General features: G+C 43.5%; 1 protein-coding gene across 2 annotated transcripts in view; it reads left to right on the forward strand.

Moving 5' to 3' along the window:
- Positions 1-20,140, forward strand: part of LOC132816034 (cytoplasmic dynein 1 intermediate chain 1) — a 282,803-nt gene that overhangs the window by 46,054 nt on the left and 216,609 nt on the right. For both annotated transcript variants that reach the window (XM_060825446.1, XM_060825447.1), the window contains one exon: positions 19,218-19,335. In XM_060825446.1, coding sequence (XP_060681429.1) covers positions 19,228-19,335 — 108 coding nt within the window. In that variant the 5' untranslated portion in view covers positions 19,218-19,227. The remainder of the gene's footprint in view (positions 1-19,217; positions 19,336-20,140) is intronic.

A 20,140-nucleotide genomic window follows, 5' to 3' on the forward strand; every position in this document is an offset into this window, starting at 1 on the left:
GAAAAAGAATAACAAGTGAGAGAATAGGACCTCTCCAGTACCAAGGTGGACATATATGTGTAGAACCACAGGAGATGGGTGAAGTCCTCAGTAAATATTTCTCCTGTGTTTATTGTGGAGAAAGATATGAAGACTTGGGGAAATTAGAGGTGATATCTTGGGGACAGTCCATAACGTAGTGGAGGAGATGTTGAATGTATGAAGGTGGATACTGACCAGATATATCCAAGAACACCAAGAGGCTAGAAGAAATTGAAGGGGCTCAGGCTGACATTTTTCATGGGTGAGGACCTGGAAAACTGGAGGGTAGCGAATGTTGTGCCCTTATTCAAGAAGGGCTGCAAACAAAAGCCTTGGAACTATAGACCAGTAAGCCTAATATTTGTAGTAGGTAAGTTACTTGAGAAAATTCTGAGAGGTAAGATATACATGCATTTGGAAAGAAAGGATTTGATTAGGAATAGTCAGCATGACTTTATGCATGGGAGATCATGCCTCACAAATTTGATAGAGATATTTTTTGTTAAATATATTTATTAGCAATTTTTTTAACTTTTCGAACATATAAAATTATTGAAAATAAAATCAATAACAAATATTATTAGTGTAATAAAAAGAAAAAAAACACAAATTGCACTACAACTACTGTCTATTAACTACTAACGTACTCAATAATACAAAACAAACTCTAACACTGTGCAAAGCAACACTAATAACAAATAGATCAAATAAAGAAATGCAAACAAGCCAAAAAAACCCACAAAATACAGAACAGCTATGCTTGGCGCAGAGTTCCCAAACAAAGGGACAGCAACATTGTATATATACCCTTATTAACTCAGGAGACCCCCTCCAGGTCCCAGGCTTGACAAACCTAACCATCCTAGTTAAACAAATGCCCTAGTTAAGATAGCTTACAAATCAATAGTAAAATAACTCTAGTAGGGCTGCCATGTCTTATAAAAATTGTCTGTTGTGTGGTACACCATGTTTGTAAAGACGTCCAAGGGAATGTGCTCCATAATTAATTTCTGTCATCCCAGCAAACCCGACGGGATCTCAGACACCTAGTTCATCAGAATATTCTTCCATGTGCAAGAATATTAAATAGTTTCTTCCCATGCCCGTCTAAAGATGGTAATTCGGTAGATCTAAGAGGGCAGATACCTGGTTTACTTTGACTTCAGTCCTCAAAACCCTCCCTATCTCTCCTGCCACAGCGCCCCAATAAACACGGAGCCTCTGGCATGTTCAGAAGTAATGAGTAAGAGTACCTACACTTATTTTACATTTGGGGCACACTGAAGCTGTCCCTTTAAACTTCATCAGACGGTCTGGGTGCCAGATGACCCCTGTGTAGAACTTTTAACTGTGTAGCGCATGTCCTATTACAAATTGAGATCTTTCGAGCATTCTCCCATATGTTCTCCCATGTTTCAGAAGAGATCTCCACTCTAAGCTCTTGCTCCCAGACCTCTTATAACAGGTTAATATCCTGCCAGGCCCTGTCACCCAGAAGGCTATAGAGGGCACTAACTGAAAGGATGCTTGTGGAACGTAGCAACAACCTCTCCATATTGGGCTTACAGGGCTTAATGAGAAGTGTATTCGGCTTCTGGATGAAATCCCTAACCTGAAAAAAATGGAAACGATCTCAGCTAGGCGGCTCAGTTGCTCAAAAAACATCGTAATCTCCCCCTCAAACAAGTCTCCCAAACTAGAAACTCCTCTTACTGCCCATGGTTTGAACCCTGAGTCCATCATCCCTGGTTGGAACCCTGGCATGCCAACTATAGGCGTAAGTGGCAAAGTCTTGCATAAGCAACCTTCATGCTGATGCATTGCCCTCCATGCCTTGACTGTACTAATGACAGTGGGGTTCCGGCAGTGGTCCATAACTGTCCTCATCTTATCCAGGAACAACAGGTTAATAAGAGGGCACTTTGCCTGAAAGCCTCGATATCCAGTCATATTGTGTTTGGATCATTACCTACCCAATCACAAACAAAGGACAGCAGGGAACTCAACTGATATAGCTCCTGATGTCTGGGAAATCAACTCTTCCACCTCCTTGAGGCAACTGCAATTTAGTAAGTTTGATGAGGGGCCATCCGCGATGACAGACAAAGGAAACAAATCATCCCATAAGCTTCCGCAGCGTTGACCTGGGAAACATCATAGGGAGCATACGGATGGGATAAAGCGAACGAGGAAGAACATTCATCTTAATGAGAGATATTTGGCCCAGCCATGAAATTGGAAGAGCCTCCCATCTGTGAAGATCTCGCCTAATGCTGTCAAGCAAGTGAGCAAAGCTAGTCCGAAATAACAGATCAAACTTGGGGGTAATAAAAATGCCTAGGTATCGGAACCCTGCCCGTGACCACCTAAAAGGGAACTTAGGGCCAGCTTCAACTTCTGGCACATCCTTAAGGTTCCCCAAAGGCATAGCCTCTGATTTTGCAAAGTTAATCTTACATCCTGAAATAGCCCCAACTAAATTGATACATTGTATCAAATGGGGTACGGAGGTCATTGGATTCGATTAAAAACAGAAGGATATCATCCGCATACAGTGTAATATTTTGTACCCTCGATCCCACTTCCCACAGCGGTTATGTGGACGTTCTGACGAAGAGCTGCTGGCAGAGGCCATATCACCAATGTAAACAGTGGTGAGAGGGGGACAGCCTTGCCGACTACCTCTACCAATCCTAAAATTCCCAGACTTCACCCCTTGATGATGTCTGCAGTCAGTGGGTGGTGATATAAAACCTCCACCCACCTAGCAAAGACCCCACCCAACCCAAACTGTATAAGACATAAAAAAGATACGGCCATTCCACCCTGTCAAATGCTTTTTCTGCATCTAAGCGAATTGCCAATCCCTGAATCGATCGTTGCTGACAAACTTGGACCATATTCAGCAACCTTCTAAAGGGTCTAAACATCAGTGCCGCAAACCTAGCCCTTCATTCTTGGCCTTAACCTCCAAACATACCGCTGCGTGATTAGAGATAGCTATATTCCCAATTTTACAACCCATAATCGAATCCAGAAGGATCGAGGGAGCCAGAAAGAGATCAATCCTCTTGTGACATTTATGTGGGTTTGAAAAAAAAGGTGAAGTCCCTGCCGGTAGGGTGAACACATCTCCAAATATCCACCAGCCCCGACTCCGCACATAAGTCAACCACCTGCTTGGCCTGTTAAGAAATAGTTGGGGGCCCACAAGATCCAAAAGACAATTAAAATCCCCCCCCCCCCCCAATAATAATATGCCGTGTTCCGAAAGCACTCAACTTAGAAAGAACTAAACAAAAATTTGAGGGGAAGTGCCAGAGGACAGTAGACATTTAAAATGCCACATTTCTCCCCATGTATCAGGGCTTTAAATATTGCAAACTGTCCCTGCTCACTATTCACCTGCTCTGATAGTGTGAACGGAAGGTTTTTCTGAATAAGTACCGCAGCTCTCCTACTTTTAGTAATAAAGAATGAAAAGAATACCTGGTCATAACCCCCCCCACCCCCCACCCCCCTTGTAATTTCAGGTATTCCCCATCATCAAGATGGGTTTTCTGCCACAAAGCAATATCAACCCTTTCCCTCTTAAGGCTAAAAAGCACCTTTTTTTTCCATTTAACAGGCGAATGACTTCCCTTAATGTTCTAGGTGCACCATTTAATAAGACACTTAGCCATATCCCCTTTCAGAGACCCTTGAACTCCTTGGAGGGAGAACCCTGCTCACAAAGCGCCTAGCACAAGTAAATAAAGATTCACGGAGTCGAAGAACTATATATTTAAAAAAAAACTACTCGTAGCATGACTGTATGCAACTATTACTGCCAGAAAAACGACAAAGAAAACCAACTATAAAACCTTGAATGGAAGACTCTTTCCCCCCACTCACTTCCCACCCTCCCCTCCCCCAGCCCATAGGGGGCACTCCATCTACCCATCCCCTCCTGTACACTCCTTCAAACCCAAATTGTGCCCTAGCCATAGGCCAGAAAAAAAAGCAAGCAGATGATCCTTAAGTCAACAGAAAAAAGACAGTCAGAATGAGCAGTTCACCCATCCCCGGCTTCATGTCACCCCTACTTGTGACTAAAAAAGAAACAGAACAAACAAAAAAAGGAGACAATGAAGAACATCCACAAAATTTCCCATCAGAAAATCCAGTTATTTAAAAAAAAGGAACAACTTATTCCAAGGTTTTTCTCCCCTTTCCAAGAAAGAAATGATTAGGGAGAAAGAAAGGAATAGAAAAAGGAAGGGAAAACATGGGGAAAGAACAAAAAGAGAACAAACATTAACCATATTCGTCAGACCAATCCATCTATTTTAAAGTATCTACAAAGTTTTTAGCTTTATCCGCTGAGTCAAATGTTAAAACTGAGTCCTTGTGGCTGAAACAAAGCACTGCGGAGTACCTCATGGAGATTGGATACCCAAGTTCCTCAGCCTCTTTTTAACTTCATCGAAGGACTTCCTCTTTCAAATCAAAGCTGCAGAGAGATCCTGGAAAAACATGATTTTTGACCCCTTGTACAGCAGATCTTTTCCCAGGGATCTGGAAGGTTCTATCACCTTTTTGCTTGTCCTTATGAGTGTAAGTGCACTAGGACCCAGCAGGGGCGCTGCACTAGCCCTGACCTGTGCACTGTAACCTGATTAGCTCTTTCAATCTATGTGAAGGTCCACAAACTTTGGCAGCCAGCTTTCAAAGAAGCTGACTAGCTGCTTACCTTCAGGGAGCCCGACAACTCGGAGATTTATCGAGGTCGTCGATTTAGTCTCGCAACGCCCGCACCTCTCGCTACAGCACCTGGATTCGACTGGATGAGGACTCCATCACAGCTTCCGAGGCCTTAATTTGACTTTCTACCTCCTCCAGTCGCTCCCTGAGGCCCTGGATCCCCTGCTCATGCTTCTGCAGCATGGATGTGATAGATTGGATCTGGGCACGAATCTCCCCACTGTTCTCCTCAATCGCAACTACAACTTTCAAGGAGCGTCTTTCCATCACTGCAGCCAATTCCTGAGAGTCTGTCAGGTCCCCGGGGTGTCCAGGAGAGGCTACTGTTGCTGCAGTCTCTGGTATGCCTGGTGCTGCAGGGGAGTGTCCTCCCTGCTGCTGTTTGCTCGCTCCTTTTTCCCTTTGGCATCCTTCCCACTCCCAAATATTAACAAATCTGTTCTGTAAGGTTTTAAACTAATAATTCTACCACATAAGTTGGCCAGGGATGGCAAAAAACACCAGTATGCCTGGCTGTTAGGCAGAGCTGTCCACAGCGGTTCTACAGAACCGTCGCCATCTTGCTGAGTGTTAGAGATCTTTGAAGTGACCAGAAGGGTTGATGAGGGCAGGGTGGTAGACGTAGTCTCGATGGATTTCAATCAGGACATCGATAATATTCCACATGGTAGGCTGCTCTGGAAGATTAGATCGCATGGAATCCAGGGGGATCTAGCAAATTTGGATACACCGTTGGCTTGATGATAGGAAACAGAGGATAATGGTGAAAAGATGCTTGTTAGACTGGAGGCCTGTGACTAGTGGAGTGCCTCAAAGGTTGGTGCTTGGCCCAGTGCTGTTTGTTATCTATATCAGTGATTTGCATGAAAATGTATTTGGCATGATTAGGTGTCACCAGCAAACTTACTAACTAAAATAGGTGGTATCCTGGACAGCGAGGAAGGTTATCAGAAACTACAGCAGGTCCTAGATCAGCTGGGGTGGTGGTTTTGAGAAATGTCAAAAGTAATTTAATATAGATAAGGGTGCATTTTGGAAAGTCAAACCAAGGTTGGAGTTTCATGGTGAATAGTAGGGCCTTAAGGAGTGTAGTGGAGCAGAGGGATCTTGGAGTTCAGGTTCACAGTTCTCTGAAAGTGGAGTCACAGGTAGACAGGGCAGTGAAGAAGACTTTTGGCACACTGGCCTACATCAGGGCATTAAGTGTAGAAGTTGGAAAGTTATGTTGCAGTTATACAAGACTTGGCTGCACCTGGAGTATTGTGTTTGGTTTTGGTCACCTAGTTATAGGAAGAATGTTGTTAAACTGGGAAGAGTGCAGAAGAAATTTACAAGGATGTTGTCTGGACTCAATGGACTGAGTTGTAGGGAGAGGTTGGACAAGCTGGGATCTTTTTCTTTAGAGCGTAGGAGGGGGGAACCTTCTATAGAGGTGTGTAAGATTATACGAAGTATGGATCAGGGGAATGCACTCAGTCTTTTTCCCAGGATGGGGAATCAATGACTAGAGGTAGGTTAGAGGGGAAAGAATAAAAAGGAACCTGTGGGGCAATGTTTTTACACAGAGGGTGTACGTATATGGAATGAGCTGCCAGCGGAAGTGGTTGAGACGGTACGTTAACATCCACTTACTTGTCCAAATGTTAGGAAAGGATTAGAAGGCCAAGTGCAGGGAAATGGGGTTAGCGTTGATGGACATTTTGGTTGGCAGGACCATTTTGGGCCAAAGGGCCTGTCTCCGTGCTGTAAGACTCTGACTCTAACTCTGCTAAACCTGTCAGAATTGTGCATTGGAAAGCCAGTCAGGATATAAACTTTCAATGGTCTCAAAGACAGTCAACCCAAGTAACAACTTGGGATTTACATAAAGCAGTTCTTACACTGATTGTAGAACATAAAACATTACAGCACAGTACAGGCACTTTGGTTTCACAGGTTGGCGCAATATTGAAAGCCAATCTGAAGCCCATCTAACCTATACTATTCCATTTTCATCCATATGTCTATCCAATGAGCATTTAAATGCCCTTAAAGTTGGCGAGTCCATTACTGTTGCAGGCAAGCTGTTCTGTGCCCTTACTGCTCTCTGAGTAACGAAACTACCTCTGACACCTGTCCAATATCTTATCACCCCTCAATTTAAAGCTATGTTCCCTCTTGCTAGCCATCGCCATCCGAGGAAAAAGGCTCTCACTGTCCACCCTATCCACACCTCTGATCATCTTCTGTCTCAAGTTACCTCTCAACTTTCTTCTCTCTAACAAAAACAGCCTCAAGTCCCTCAGCCTTTCCTCATCAGGCCTTCGCTCCATGCCAGGCAACATCCTTGTAAATCTCCTCTGAACCCTTTCCAAAGCTTCCACATCTTTCTCGGCGGAGCAGGTACCGGCTGTCTGGTGGTGTTTTTTTTTAAGTCGCGGTATAGTCCAGTTATTGTTTTTTTAACGGCTAAAATTTAAAGTTTTTTTTAAGCGCCTAGCGGACCCGGAAGCTGGTGTCGCGCTAGCATACCTGGGAAGGTTTTTTTTCTTATAAAAGAGCGCAGCTCCAAGCCTTTGGCCTCACTCTCTCGGCGGAGCGGGTAACGGCTGTCTGGTGGTGGTTTTTTTTTAAAGTCGCGGTATAGTCCAATTATTGTTTTTTTTGGTGCAGGAGGGAGGGATTCCGGTTTCTGGACAACTGGGGTTCTTTCTGGGGAAGGTGGGACCTCTATAAACAGGATGGTCTACACCTGAACGTGAGGGGCACCAGTATCCTTGGGGGGAGGTTTGCTAGTGCTCTTTGGGAGGGTTTAAACTAACTCTGCAGGGGCATGGGAACCTGGACTGTAGCTTTAGGGTACAGGACCTTGAGTGTAGGGAGGTTAGGAACATGGCATCGATCTCGAAGGAGGGTGCCTGTAAACAGGAAGGTGGCTTGAACTGTGTATACTTCAATGCCAGAGGTATAAGAAATAAGGTAGGTGAACTTGCAGCGTGGGACTTCGATGTTGTGGCCATTACAGAGACATGGGTAGAACAGGGACAGGAATGGCTGTTGCAGGTTCCAGGGTTTAAATGTTTTAGTAGGGTCAGAGGTGGGGGTAAAAGAGGGGGAGGTGTGGCATTGCTTGTCAAGGATGGTATTACAGCGGTGGAAAGGACGATGGAGGAAGACTTGCCATCTGAGGTAGTTTGGGCTGAGGTTAGAAATAGGGAAGGTGAGGTCACCCTGTTAGGAGTTTTCTACAGACCTCCTAATAGTCCGAGAGACGTAGAGGAAAGTATTGCAAGGATGATTCAGGAGAAGAGTGAAAGTAGCAGGGTGGTTGTTATGGGGGAGTTTTAACTTCCCAGATATTGACTGGGAAAGCTATAGCTCGAGTTCGTTAGATGGGTTGGTGTTTGTCCAATGTGTGCAGAAGGGTTTCCTGACACAATATGTAGACAGGCCAACAAGAGGTGAGGCTATACTGGATTTGATTCTAGGTAATGAACCAGGCCAGGTGTTAGACTTGGCGGTAGGTGAGCACTTTGGGGACAATGACCACAACTCGGTGACTTTTACTCTAGTGATGGAGAGGGATAAGTGTGCACTGTTGTGGTTCTGCTCGCCGAGCTGGAAGTTTTTGCTGCAAACGTTTCGTTCCCTGGCTAGGGAACATCATCAGTGCTGTTGGAGCCTCGTGTGAAGCGCTGCTTTGATGTTTCTTCCGGTATTTATGTTGGTTTGTTCTTGCCGCTTCCGGGTGTCAGTTTCAGCTGCAGTGATTTGTATGTGGGGTCCAGGTTGATGTGTCTGTTGATGGATGTTCTTGCCGTTTCCGGGTGTCAGTTTCAGCTGTAGTGGTTTGTATGTGGTGTCCAGGTCAATGTGTCTGTTGATGGAGTTTGGGGATGAATGCCATGCTTCTAGGAATTCTCTGGCTGTTCTCTGTCTGGCTTGTCCTATGATAGTGGTGTGCACTGCAGGGCAAGAGTAATAGCTGGGGGCAGGGAAATTATGATGCGGTGAGGCATGACTTAGGATGCGTGGATTGGAAACATAGGCTTCAAGGGAAGGACACAAATGATATGTGGAGCTTGTTCAAGGAGCAGCTATTGGGTGTCCTTGATAAGTATGTACCAGTCAGGCAGGGAGGAAAGGGTCTTGTGAGGGAGCCGTGGTTTAATAAGGAATTGGAATCCCTTGTGAAAGGGAAGAGGGCGGCCTATGTAAAGATGAGGCGTGAAGGTTCAGTTGGGGCGATTGAGAGTTATAAGGTAGCCAGGAAGGATCTAAAGAGAGAGCTAAGAGCAGCGAGAAGGGGACATGAAAAGTCCTTAGTTGGTAGGATTAGGGAAAACCCAAAGGCTTTCTATAGGTATGTCAGGAATAAAAGGATGACTAGGGTAGGTATCGGTCTAGTCAAGGATAGTAGTGGGAAGTTGTGCGTGGAGGCGGAGGAGATTGGAGAGACACTAAATCAATACTTTTCGTCAGTATTCACTCAGGAACAGGACATTGTTGCTGATGTGAATATTGAGTCACAAGTGATTAGAATAGATGGCTTTGAGGTATGTAGGGAAGAGGTCTGGGGAATACTGGAAAGGATGAAAATAGATAGGTCCCTTGGGCCTGATGGCATTTATCCTAGGATCCTCTGGGAAGCTAGGGAGGAGATAGCAGAGCCAATGGCCTTGATTTTTATGTCGTCGTTGTCTACAGGAATAGTGCCAGAAGACTGGAGGTTAGCGAATGTGGTCCCCTTGTTCAAGAAGGGGAGTAGGGATAGCCCTAGTAACTATAGGCCAGTGAGTCTCACTTCTGTTGCGGGCAAAGTCTTGGAGAGAATTGTAAGGGATAGGATTTATGAACATCTGGATAGGAATAATGTGATCAAGGATAGTCAGCATGGTTTTGTGAAGGGCAGGTCGTGCCTCACAAACCTTATTGAGTTCTTTGAGAAGGTGACCAAGGAAGTGGACGAGGGTAAAGCAGTAGATGTGGTGTATATGGATTTTAGCAAGGCGTTCGATAAGGTACCCCGTGGTAGGCTACTGCGAAAATTACGGAGGTATGGCATTGAGGGTGCATTAGAGGTTTGGATTAGGAATTGGCTGGCTGGAAGGAGACAGAGGGTAATAGTTGATGGTATAGGTTCATCTTGGAGTGCAGTTACTAGCGGTGTTCCACAAGGATCTGTTTTGGGACCATTTCTGTTTGTCATTTTTATAAATGACCTGGAGGAGGGGCTTGAAGGCTGGGTGAGCAAGTTCGCAGATGATACGAAAGTCGGTGGAGTTCTGGACAGCGAAGAAGGATGTGGCAGGTTACAGCGGGATATAGATAAGTTGCAGAGCTGGGCAGAAAGGTGGCAAATGGAGTTCAATGTAACCAAGTGTGAAGTCATTCACTTTAGTAGGAGTAACAAGAAGATGGATCACTGGGCTAATGGTAGGCTACTTGGTAGTGTGGATGAGCAGAGGGATCTTGGTGTCCATGTACACAGATCTCTGAAAGTTGCCACCCAGGTAAATAGTGCTGTGAAGAAGGCATATGGTGTACTGGGCTTTATTGGGTTGCGGAGTCTTGAGGTCATGTTGCAGTTGTATAAGACTCTGGTGCGGCCTCATCTGGAGTATTGTGTGCAGTTTTGGTCGCCATACTATAGGAAGGATGTGGAGGCATTGGAACGGGTGCAGAGGAGGTTTACCAGGATGTTGCCTGGCATGGTAGGAAGATCGTATGAGGAAAGGCTGAGGCACTCGGGGCTGTTCTCATTGGAGAAAAGAAGGTTTAGGGGAGATTTGATAGAGGTGTACAAGATGATTATGGGTTTAGATAGGGTTGACAGTGAGAACCTTTTTCCGCGAATGGAGTCAGCTGATATAGGGGACACAGCTTTAAATTAAGGGGATGTTGGTATAGGACAGATGTTAGGGGTAGATTCTTTACTCAGCGGGTTGTGAGTTCATGGAATGCCCTGCCAGTATCAGTGGTGGACTCTCCCTCTTTATGGTCATTTAAGCGGGCATTGGATAAACATATGGAGGTTATTGGGCTAGTGTAGGTTAGGTAGGCTTCGGTCGGCGCAACATCGAGGGCCGAAGGGCCTGTACTGCGCTGTATTTTTCTATGTTCTATGTTCTATCCTTTTCTATAATGCAGTGATCAAAACTATATGCAAGACTCCAAGTGCAGTTGCACCAGAGTTTTGTACAACTGCAGCATGACCTCATGACTCCGAAACTCAATCCCTCCAACTAATAAAAGCTAACACACCGTATGCCTTCTTAACAACCCTATCAACCTGGGTGGCAACTTTCAAGGCTCTATGTACATGGACACAGAGATCTCTCTGCTCACCTACACTACCAAGAATCTTGCAATTAGCCCAGCACTCTTTATTCCTGTTGCTTCTTCCAAAGTGAATCCCATCACACTTTTTTCTGCATTAAACTCTATTTTCCACCTTTCAGCCCATCTCTGCAGCTTATCTATGTCCGTCTGTAACCCACAACATCTTTCGGCACTATCCACAACTCCACTAACCTTTGTGTCATCCACAAATCTACTAACGCATCCTTCTATGCTCTCATCCAAGTCCTTCTCCGGGACACCCACACCAATCAACCCCACTGCCCCGTAGCCAAACATTTCAACTCCCCCTCCCATTCTGACTAGGACATGCAGGTCCTGGGCCTCCTCCATCGCCCCTCCCTCACCACCCGACGCCTGGAGGAAGAACGCCTTATCTTCTGCCTCGGGACCCTTCACCCCAGGGCATCAATGTGGACTTCACCATTTTCTCATTTTCCCCCACCCCCCCCAGTTCCAACCTTCCAGCTCAGCACCATCCTCATGACCTTCCCATCTGTTCTTCATCCCCTACCAATGCCCCCACCCAACCTCATCCCAAACTCCCCTTCCAATTCGACCTATCCTATCTATCCATCTTCCTTCATTCTCGCCTATCCGCTCCACCATCCTCACTAATCTATCACAGTTATCCCCCACCTGAATCACCTGTCATCTTCTCCTCAGCCCTTCTCCCACTCCCATACCCCTATTTATCCGTCAGCCCCCTTCCCCTTCAATATTCCTGATGAAGTCCTTATGTCGAAAACATCAACTCTCAGATGATGCCTAGCCCACTGTACTGTTCCAGCGCCAAACATTTTGACTTTGACTCTCCAGCACCTGCAATCCTCACTTTCTTCTACTATTATATCTACAGAGTAGTGTCCAACATTCATCCTGGTTTATACCAAACAGGAAAAGTATATAGTTCTTTACAAAACTGTGTTAAAGCTGAACAAGTGAAATTCACTTTACATTCAAATAATGTAGAGATTTTCCTTTACTTTGGTTTTGTAATCAGTTGCCAATGAGTGATTAATTTTAAACAAAGAATGCATAATGTAATTTAGAAGGTAATTTTTATTCTCTTGCTCACTCTGCTTGAGACAGTATGTATTGTGGTGATAAGCTGCCACTTTGAACCACTGCTGTCCATGTGCTGCAGGCAGAATGACATCAAGGAGAGAATTCTTTTGTTAGTTACTTCACTTTAAGACACTTAAAAGCTATACTAATTTAGGACCTATGCTGGAAACTTGATCTTTCGTAATTGTTCCTCGACACAAAGACATTTTCTAACTTCCTTCTAAGTTTTTTTTTAATGTCAGGCATCTGATAAGATTTCAGTTGTTCAGGGTGTGATGTTTCTGGAGCTTTGCTTGTTTGCAGCACTTGCTCCTCAATTAAAGTAGAGCAGTGTGCTTACAAAACAGAATCCCTAACAGTGTAGAAGCAGGCCATTATGCCCACTGAGTCTGTACTGACCCTCTGAAGAGCATCCCACCCAGACCCCCCCCCCCCCCCTCAACCCTATCCCTGTAAACCTGCATTTACCATGGCTAGCTCGTCTAACCTACACATTCCTGGACACTACAGGGCAATTTACCATGGCCAATCTACCTAACCAGATCAATTGACCAGGGCATCCATGTTTTGTGGGTTTCGCTGAAGAAAGTGCAAACTCCATAAAGTTACCCTAGTGTGTAATTGAACCAGAGTCCCTGGAGCTGTGAAGCAGCAGTCAGAAATTGCTAACCACTAAGCAAAGATGTTCTGTTATGGACCAAAACAAATCTCTCATCCTCCTGCCGAAGTATTATTAGGAGATAGTAAAAAGTGCGGTCTGCAGATGCTGGAGATCAGAGCTGAAAATGTGTTGCTGGTTAAAGCGCGGCTGTCAGGCAGCATCCAAGGAACAGGACATTCGACATTTTGGGCATAAGCCCTTCATCAGGAATGAGAAAAGTGTGTCCAGCAGGCTAAGATAAAAGGTAGGGAGGAGGGACTTGGGGGAGGGGCGATGGAGATGTGATAGGTGGAAGGAGGTCAAGGTGAGGGTGATAGGCCGGAGTGGGGTGGGGGCGGAGAGGTCAGGAAGAAAATTGCAGGTTAGGAGGGCAGTGCTGAGTTCGAGGGAATCGACTGAGACAAGGTGGGGGGAGGTGAAATGAGGAAACTGGAGAAATCTGAGTTCATCCCTTGTGGTTGGAGCGTTCCCAGGCGGAAGATGAGGCACTCTTCCTCCAACCGTCGTGTTATGTTCTGGCGATGGAGGAGTCCAAGGACCTGCATGTCCTTGGTGGAGTGGGAGGGAGAGTTAAAATGTTGAGCCACGGGGTGGTTGGTTTGGTTGGTCCGGGCGTCCCAGAGGTGTTCCCTGAAGCGTTCCGCAAGTAGGCGGCCCGTCTCCCCAATATAGAGGAGGCCACATCGGGTGCAGCGGATGCAATAGATGATGTGTGTGGAGGTGCAGGTATTATTAGGAGATAGTCTAGATCCTAACTTTTAAATTTAAAGGCAAGTGTAAATGTGATTTCAGTTGGTCCACCATTAAGCTTTAATCAAAACACACTTTTCATTCTTGCAACACTGTTAAAATTCAAAAACATGAAGAATTAGCTTAACTTATTCTCTTGTTAGCTATTTCAATAGAGTTAGTTTTTTTTAATGGCTAATCAACAACTGTTCCAATATAGGCAGTGACCCATAAACACACCCTTTGGCAAAAATGCAATTCAGCAAACTGTTTTGTTTAGAAAAAACATTTATGGTTCTCACATTCTCTCTCCAGTCCAGAAGAAAGAAATCTGTGCTTTTTTTATTTTTTTTAAAGGAGGCCTTGCTGTCTTTCAGTTTACTCTAATAGCCATGAGCTCAAACGTTTTGCTCAGCAGCCAGCAGAAATCTTTTCACTAGCCGAAAGCAAAATTAAAAGCCTGCCTGGATCTATGTGAGCTCTGACACTGCCCACTCAATTTGTTTGTGCAAAAACACTCCAGGAGACCTCAAAAGCTGTTTACCAACTGCCTGTTTGAAGGAGACATTTTGACACCACTGTGGCAACCCCCTCTTGCAAGAGAAACAGCACAGAACATCTCTCTCTCTCTCTCTCTCTCTCTCTGTCTCTCTCTCTCTCAAAGGCACAATACCCTCCATAGTTCACATAGACCCTATCTTCTCCACATAATCTTTCAAATCTTTTCTTTCCAATTTCCTCTTGAATGTTATTATTGATCTTGCCTCCAACAAGCCCCCAGACAGTGCATTCCTGATTCAACCAATGAGCTGTTTGAAAACATTTTTCCTCCTGTTACCATTGCTGTTTTTTTAAAAACCAATTGTCTTTTTATCTGTGCCCTTTGGTTATTGATCATTCCAGTTTCTCCCCAACTACTTTATCCAGATGATTGTGAAAATCTCCATCAAATAGTTTCTAAATTATCTTTTCTCAGAGTTTATATATTTTCAAAATGTATCAGATTTCTCATCCCTGGAGCCCTTGCAAATTTTTCTATATTGTCTTTTGTGTCCTCACAGTCTTCTTAAAATGTGTTGCCCAGAATTGGACACATTACTCTAGATGCTGCTGAACCTGTGTTACATATAGGATTAACATAACTTGCTTCCTTAATTCTACTCTGTGCCACTATTGATAAAGGCCAGGATGTCATCTGCTTTATTAACCACTCTCTCAAGCTATTCTGACTGCAATGATGATTTTTACTCATTATACACAAGGGATGTTCGCATTTTACAGTTTTAGTTGTAATCCAGTAATCAAAACATATTTTAACTGGTCCTCACCTACCACCCCACCAACCTTCAGATACATCGTATCAGCCTTCGTCATTTCCGCCACCTCCAAACAGAACCCACCACCAAGGATAGATTTCCCTCCCCACCCCTATCAGCATTCAGGAGAGACCACTCCCTCCGCGACTCCCTCATCAGGTCCAAACCCCACACCAACCCAACCTCCACTCCCGGCACCTTTCCCTGCAACTGCAAGAAATACAAAACTTGTGCCCACACCTCCTCCTCCTCTCCACCCCCCCCCCCCCCCCCCCCCCCCCCCACTTCCCTCCAAGGCCCCAAGGAATCCTTCCATATCCGTCACAAATTCACCATATTTGAAACACCTGCAGCCTCTGTTTCATCTTCACCACGTGTCTTCCCATTTGTTTTGTTATCTACAAATTTGACTATAATGTTACTGTTACGGATCAGGGCAGATGCCCTCTTATTTTAAAGGCAGATGTGAAGTGGATACTCCAGGTGTGATACACCTGGTCAAATCACTTGGCTTTAAGCCAAACAGAATTTATTTTAAAACTACAGTTGAAATGCAAACAAAAGAAAATGGCATTTAGAATAACTTAACTATTGGAAAAACTTAAGTGACTCAATGTAGTAACTATTTCTAATTAGCAGTTTTAATACAGCAACAACCTATAAACACACCCCTTAGTAAAAAAGTAAATTCAAGCACATTCTTACAGGCAGGGAACAACATCCAAAGAGATTTCTGAAAAAGGTCTGAGGAGTTCTTTACTGAAGCTTACAACTCCCCTGGACACTCATATCTTGTGACTGCTACAGCTAAAGCAAACTAGAAAAAACTTGAACTTGGAGAACTGGCCACTTCCTTTCCATTGTTAAACTAGCCTCTTCCTAGAGTCTTTGGCATCCCTGCCTTTACTACCTCTCTTGAGGGGAAAAAAATCCCAAGGAAAAATAACTCTTTTAAAGTGACAGCATTGTTGCAGCAACATTCCTGCTCAGAGAATGCTTCCTTTAGGCTCAAGAACCAACTTGGTAGACTAACCCTATGACCTTTCTGTAGCTCTCTGTCCATCCTCGGAGTCCCATCATCACAGCTTGCAATCTCTCTCATTCACTCTTTTTCCCCCTCCCCTCCCCTCCTACTTATTCATAGAGGTATACAGTATGGAAACAAGCCCTTTGCTCAACACATTCTTGCTGACTAGGTTTCCTAAACTGAACTAATTTCATTTGCCTGTGTTTGGACCATATCCCTTTAAACCTTTCCTATCCATGTACTTGACTAAATGTTTTCTGAATGTTGTAATTGTATCAGCCTCTACCACGTCCTCTGGTAGCTCGTTCCACATATGCACCACCCTCTGTGTGAAAAAGTTCCCTTCTGGTCCCTTTCAAATTTTTCCCTCTCAACTTAAACCTATGCCCTCCAGTTTGGACTCCCCAAATCTGACTATTTATCTTATCCATGCCCCTCATGATTTTATAAATCTTTATGTCACCCCTCTATCTCTTACACTCCAGGGAAAAAAAAATTCCAGTCTATCCAGCCTCTCTTTGCAGCTCAAACTTTCCAGTTTCAGTGCCGTACTTGTCGATCTTTTTTGCTGCGATTTGCAGGACGACCAGAATTGTACACCGTACACCACATATGGCCTTACCAATGTCCTCTACAGCTGTAGCATGACCCAGCTCCTGTACACAGTGCTGTGACCAATAAAGGCAAGCATGTCAAATGCCTTCACTGCCTTGTCTACCTGTGATACCACTTTCATGGAACTATGTACCTGCACCTCTAGGTCTGTCTATTTGACAACACTCCCCAGGGCTCTACCATTAACTGTGTAAGTCTTGCCCTGGTTTGTCAACCCAAAATGCAAAACTTTACATTTATCTAAATTAAACTTTATCTGCCATTCCTTGGCCCATCTAATAAAGATCTTGTACTCTAGCTAACCTTCTTCACTGTTCATGATCTCACCAATTTTGGTGTCACCCACAACTTACTAACCATGCCTCCTGTAATCTCGCCCAAATCGTTTATATAAATGACAAACAGCAGTGGACTCAACACTGATTCTTGTGGCACGCCGCTAGACACAGAACTCCAGTCTGACAAACAATCCTCTAGCATCATCCACTGTCTTCTACCATCAAGCCAATTTTATATCCCTTAATTAGCTCTCCCTAGATCCTGTAATCTAATCTTACTAACCAGTCTATCATGCAGTGCCTTGCTAAAGTCTATGTAGAAAATGTTTATTGCACTGTCCTTTATATGTCTGTCTTGGTCACCTCTTCAAAAATCTCAAATTTGTGAGACACAATTTCCCATGCTTAAAACCACACTGACTTTCTCTATTCAGTCCTTGTCTTCCCAAATGCATGTACATCCTATCTCTCGGTCCCCCCTCCAAAAATGTACCACTGATGTTAAGCTCACCCACTTGTAATTCTTTGGCTTTTCCTTGCAGCCTTTCTTAAATAATGACACAATGTTGACCATCCTCTAGTCTTCTGGCACCTCACCTTACCTTACCCAAATCTCTCTGCTAGGGGTGTGTAATTTCTTCTCTTGCTTTCCACAATGTGCTGGAATACACTTGATCAGGTCCATGGGACTTAATTTACCTTAATGCATTTTAACACTTGCAGCACCTCCTCTTCTATAATGTGGACGCTTTTTCACTACTTCTGAGTTGCCTAATTTCCTTGTCTTTTCCGTGGTGAATACTGACAAGAAATATTTGTTTAGGATCTCACCCTCTCCTGTGTCTCCACACGTGGACAGCCTTGTTGATGTTTAATGGACACTATTCTCTTCCTAGACACTCTTTTACTTGAATGCACTTGTTGAATCTCATTGGATTCTCTTTTCCTGATCTGTCAAAGCTATTTCATGGCCACTTTTTTGACCGCCTGATTTCCCTCTTAAGTGTACTCCTATTCCTCTATTCTCCTCAAGGGAAGTACTTGATCTCAGTTGCCTATACCTGACATGTGCCTCCATTTTCTTGATCAGAACATTAATATCTCTAGTCATCCAGTGTTTCCTACTCTTACCTGCCTTGCCCTTCACATTAACAAGATTATGCTGGTCCTGAACTCTTGTTATCTTGCTTCCGAAAGCCTCCTACTTGCAAGGCATCCCTTTATTAGCGATCATCCTCCAATCAACATTTAAAAGTTCCTGTCTAGTACCATCAAAGTTGACCTTGCCTCATACTTGTTCATAGTCTGGAGACCCTTTGGACAGGAAGTATAGCTGTTGGTCCAGTGCACTACTGTAATGTGATCGGCAGTTAATTTCTGCACAATGTTTGGGGAAGCCTAATCTTCCAGGTGTCCTGAGGCCTCACCAGGACTCACTTTCCTTTTGTAGAACCATCATTCAGGTTAAATGAAAAAATTAGTAGCTGTGGAAATTAATAGGCTTTTCACAGTGAATGTAATAATGGCAATAGAAAATCTACTGACTTTTGGAATGAGAGGTATTTCTGTCCTTGTCCAAAACCTGCTGGACTTGAGAAGCCATTGAAGTCCCATCTTGGTACAGGAGATACATTTGTTTTCTTTTGCACAATTGAGAGATTTGTAAAGATGAAACTTTTGAATCAATAATACACTTCGTTTACATAACTATTTGTGTTGTGTGTTTCAATTTATGCACATTTGCATTCCTTTTGTATTTTACAAACTATCAATAAGATTAAGACTTCCGTGTTTTAAGGATTAAATTTGTATCTGCTGAAAGTTTGTTTATTAAAAGTTCATAGGACGAAGTGCAGTCTTTCAAAATTGCTTATTCAACAATGAAATGTTTATAGTCGGCCTGATTGTGACATTAAGCCTTTGCTTTTGAAGTAGTTTTAACCTAACTTGCTTGTTGGGCAAACTGACTAAATTGGTCAGAAAGTTGGTTTTGCATCATTCCAGGTTTTGTTCTCTTTTGAAGTAAATATCGAATGTACTGTGGATAAAGGAGCAGCACTCCAGAAGCTAGCACTTCTAAATAAACCTGTTGGACTGCACCCTAGTGATTTTTAACTCTGTACACACCAATACCTCCAAATCATGATTTGGAATTAAGGCGTTATTGTCAATAACCCACAATATATATGATCAATGTTTTGCACACCAATGAGTTTGCAAACATTGAAGTTGCCCAGCCTTCAGCAATCTGGCTGTAAAGAATTAAAATTCAGATTCCACTGAAATTTTGAGATAAAGAGTAAATACAAAACTAAATCATAGAAAAAAGGTTGAGATGATGTTTGATTGCATGCATCTGCAATATAAAGCATAATGGATGCTACATCTTTTAAGTCTTGCTTCTAACTTGAATCTTCCAGATATATCAAAATGTCAGATAAAAGTGATTTGAAAGCTGAACTGGAGCGTAAAAAACAAAGACTGGCTCAGATACGAGAAGAGAAAAAAAGAAAAGAAGAAGAAAGAAAAAAGAAAGAGGTCAGTGAACTAAGAAAAATGGTTGATTGCTTCATATGAGCAGTTAGGTGGTAAAAATTAATTCAAAGATTTATTTTATTAACCTGTTGAGAGATGTTATTGTGTAGGTTTTGAGGGCATACCTGAACCCAGGTCTTCTGGTCCAAAGGTAGGAATGTTAACGTTGCAACACAAAAACACTCTTATGGTACACAGAGGAACCTGGATTATCCGAAGGACACGGGCGGGGGAATATTTTGTTTGGTTAATGAAATGCCGGATAACATGTTAGCCAAGCATTGGGACCTTGCGATCTTGTTCTGACAATCCGAAGTTTGGTTAAATAAATGCAGGATGATCAGGTTTCTCGTAGTTGTTCTTAAACCAGTTCAGAAGATTGGAAATTCTCCAGCTGTTGAACTTGATCAGCCTTGACAACTTTGGCCTTTGTCTCCCTAGTTTTCACCCAACCTCGGAAACAAAAATTATTGCTTGTCTGCACACTGCCTCTATTTGCGCTGATCCAGAGACATGGATTCATCTTCACTATGATGATTAATTTTGTTAAGAGATTTTCTGGGAAAATTTAAGAACAACTGTTAGTTTGTTCGATTGGAAAATAACTAAGTCAGCATCTAGGAATAAGACAGTGATATTTGTAGATCTGTGTATATTTGCTCCATGAAATTTTGAACAATATGAATACCTGCTGCATAATAATTCAAACTGTGTGGCAAGTTAGTGCAGACAATTTAAATGAGGAAATTTGCTTTGTATTTCTGCAGAAAAAATAAAGCATGAAGGAAAATCTGTAATTTGCCCCATC

This window comes from Hemiscyllium ocellatum, chromosome 5 (assembly GCF_020745735.1).
Source record: "Hemiscyllium ocellatum isolate sHemOce1 chromosome 5, sHemOce1.pat.X.cur, whole genome shotgun sequence".
NCBI classification, from domain to species: Eukaryota; Metazoa; Chordata; class Chondrichthyes; order Orectolobiformes; family Hemiscylliidae; genus Hemiscyllium; species Hemiscyllium ocellatum.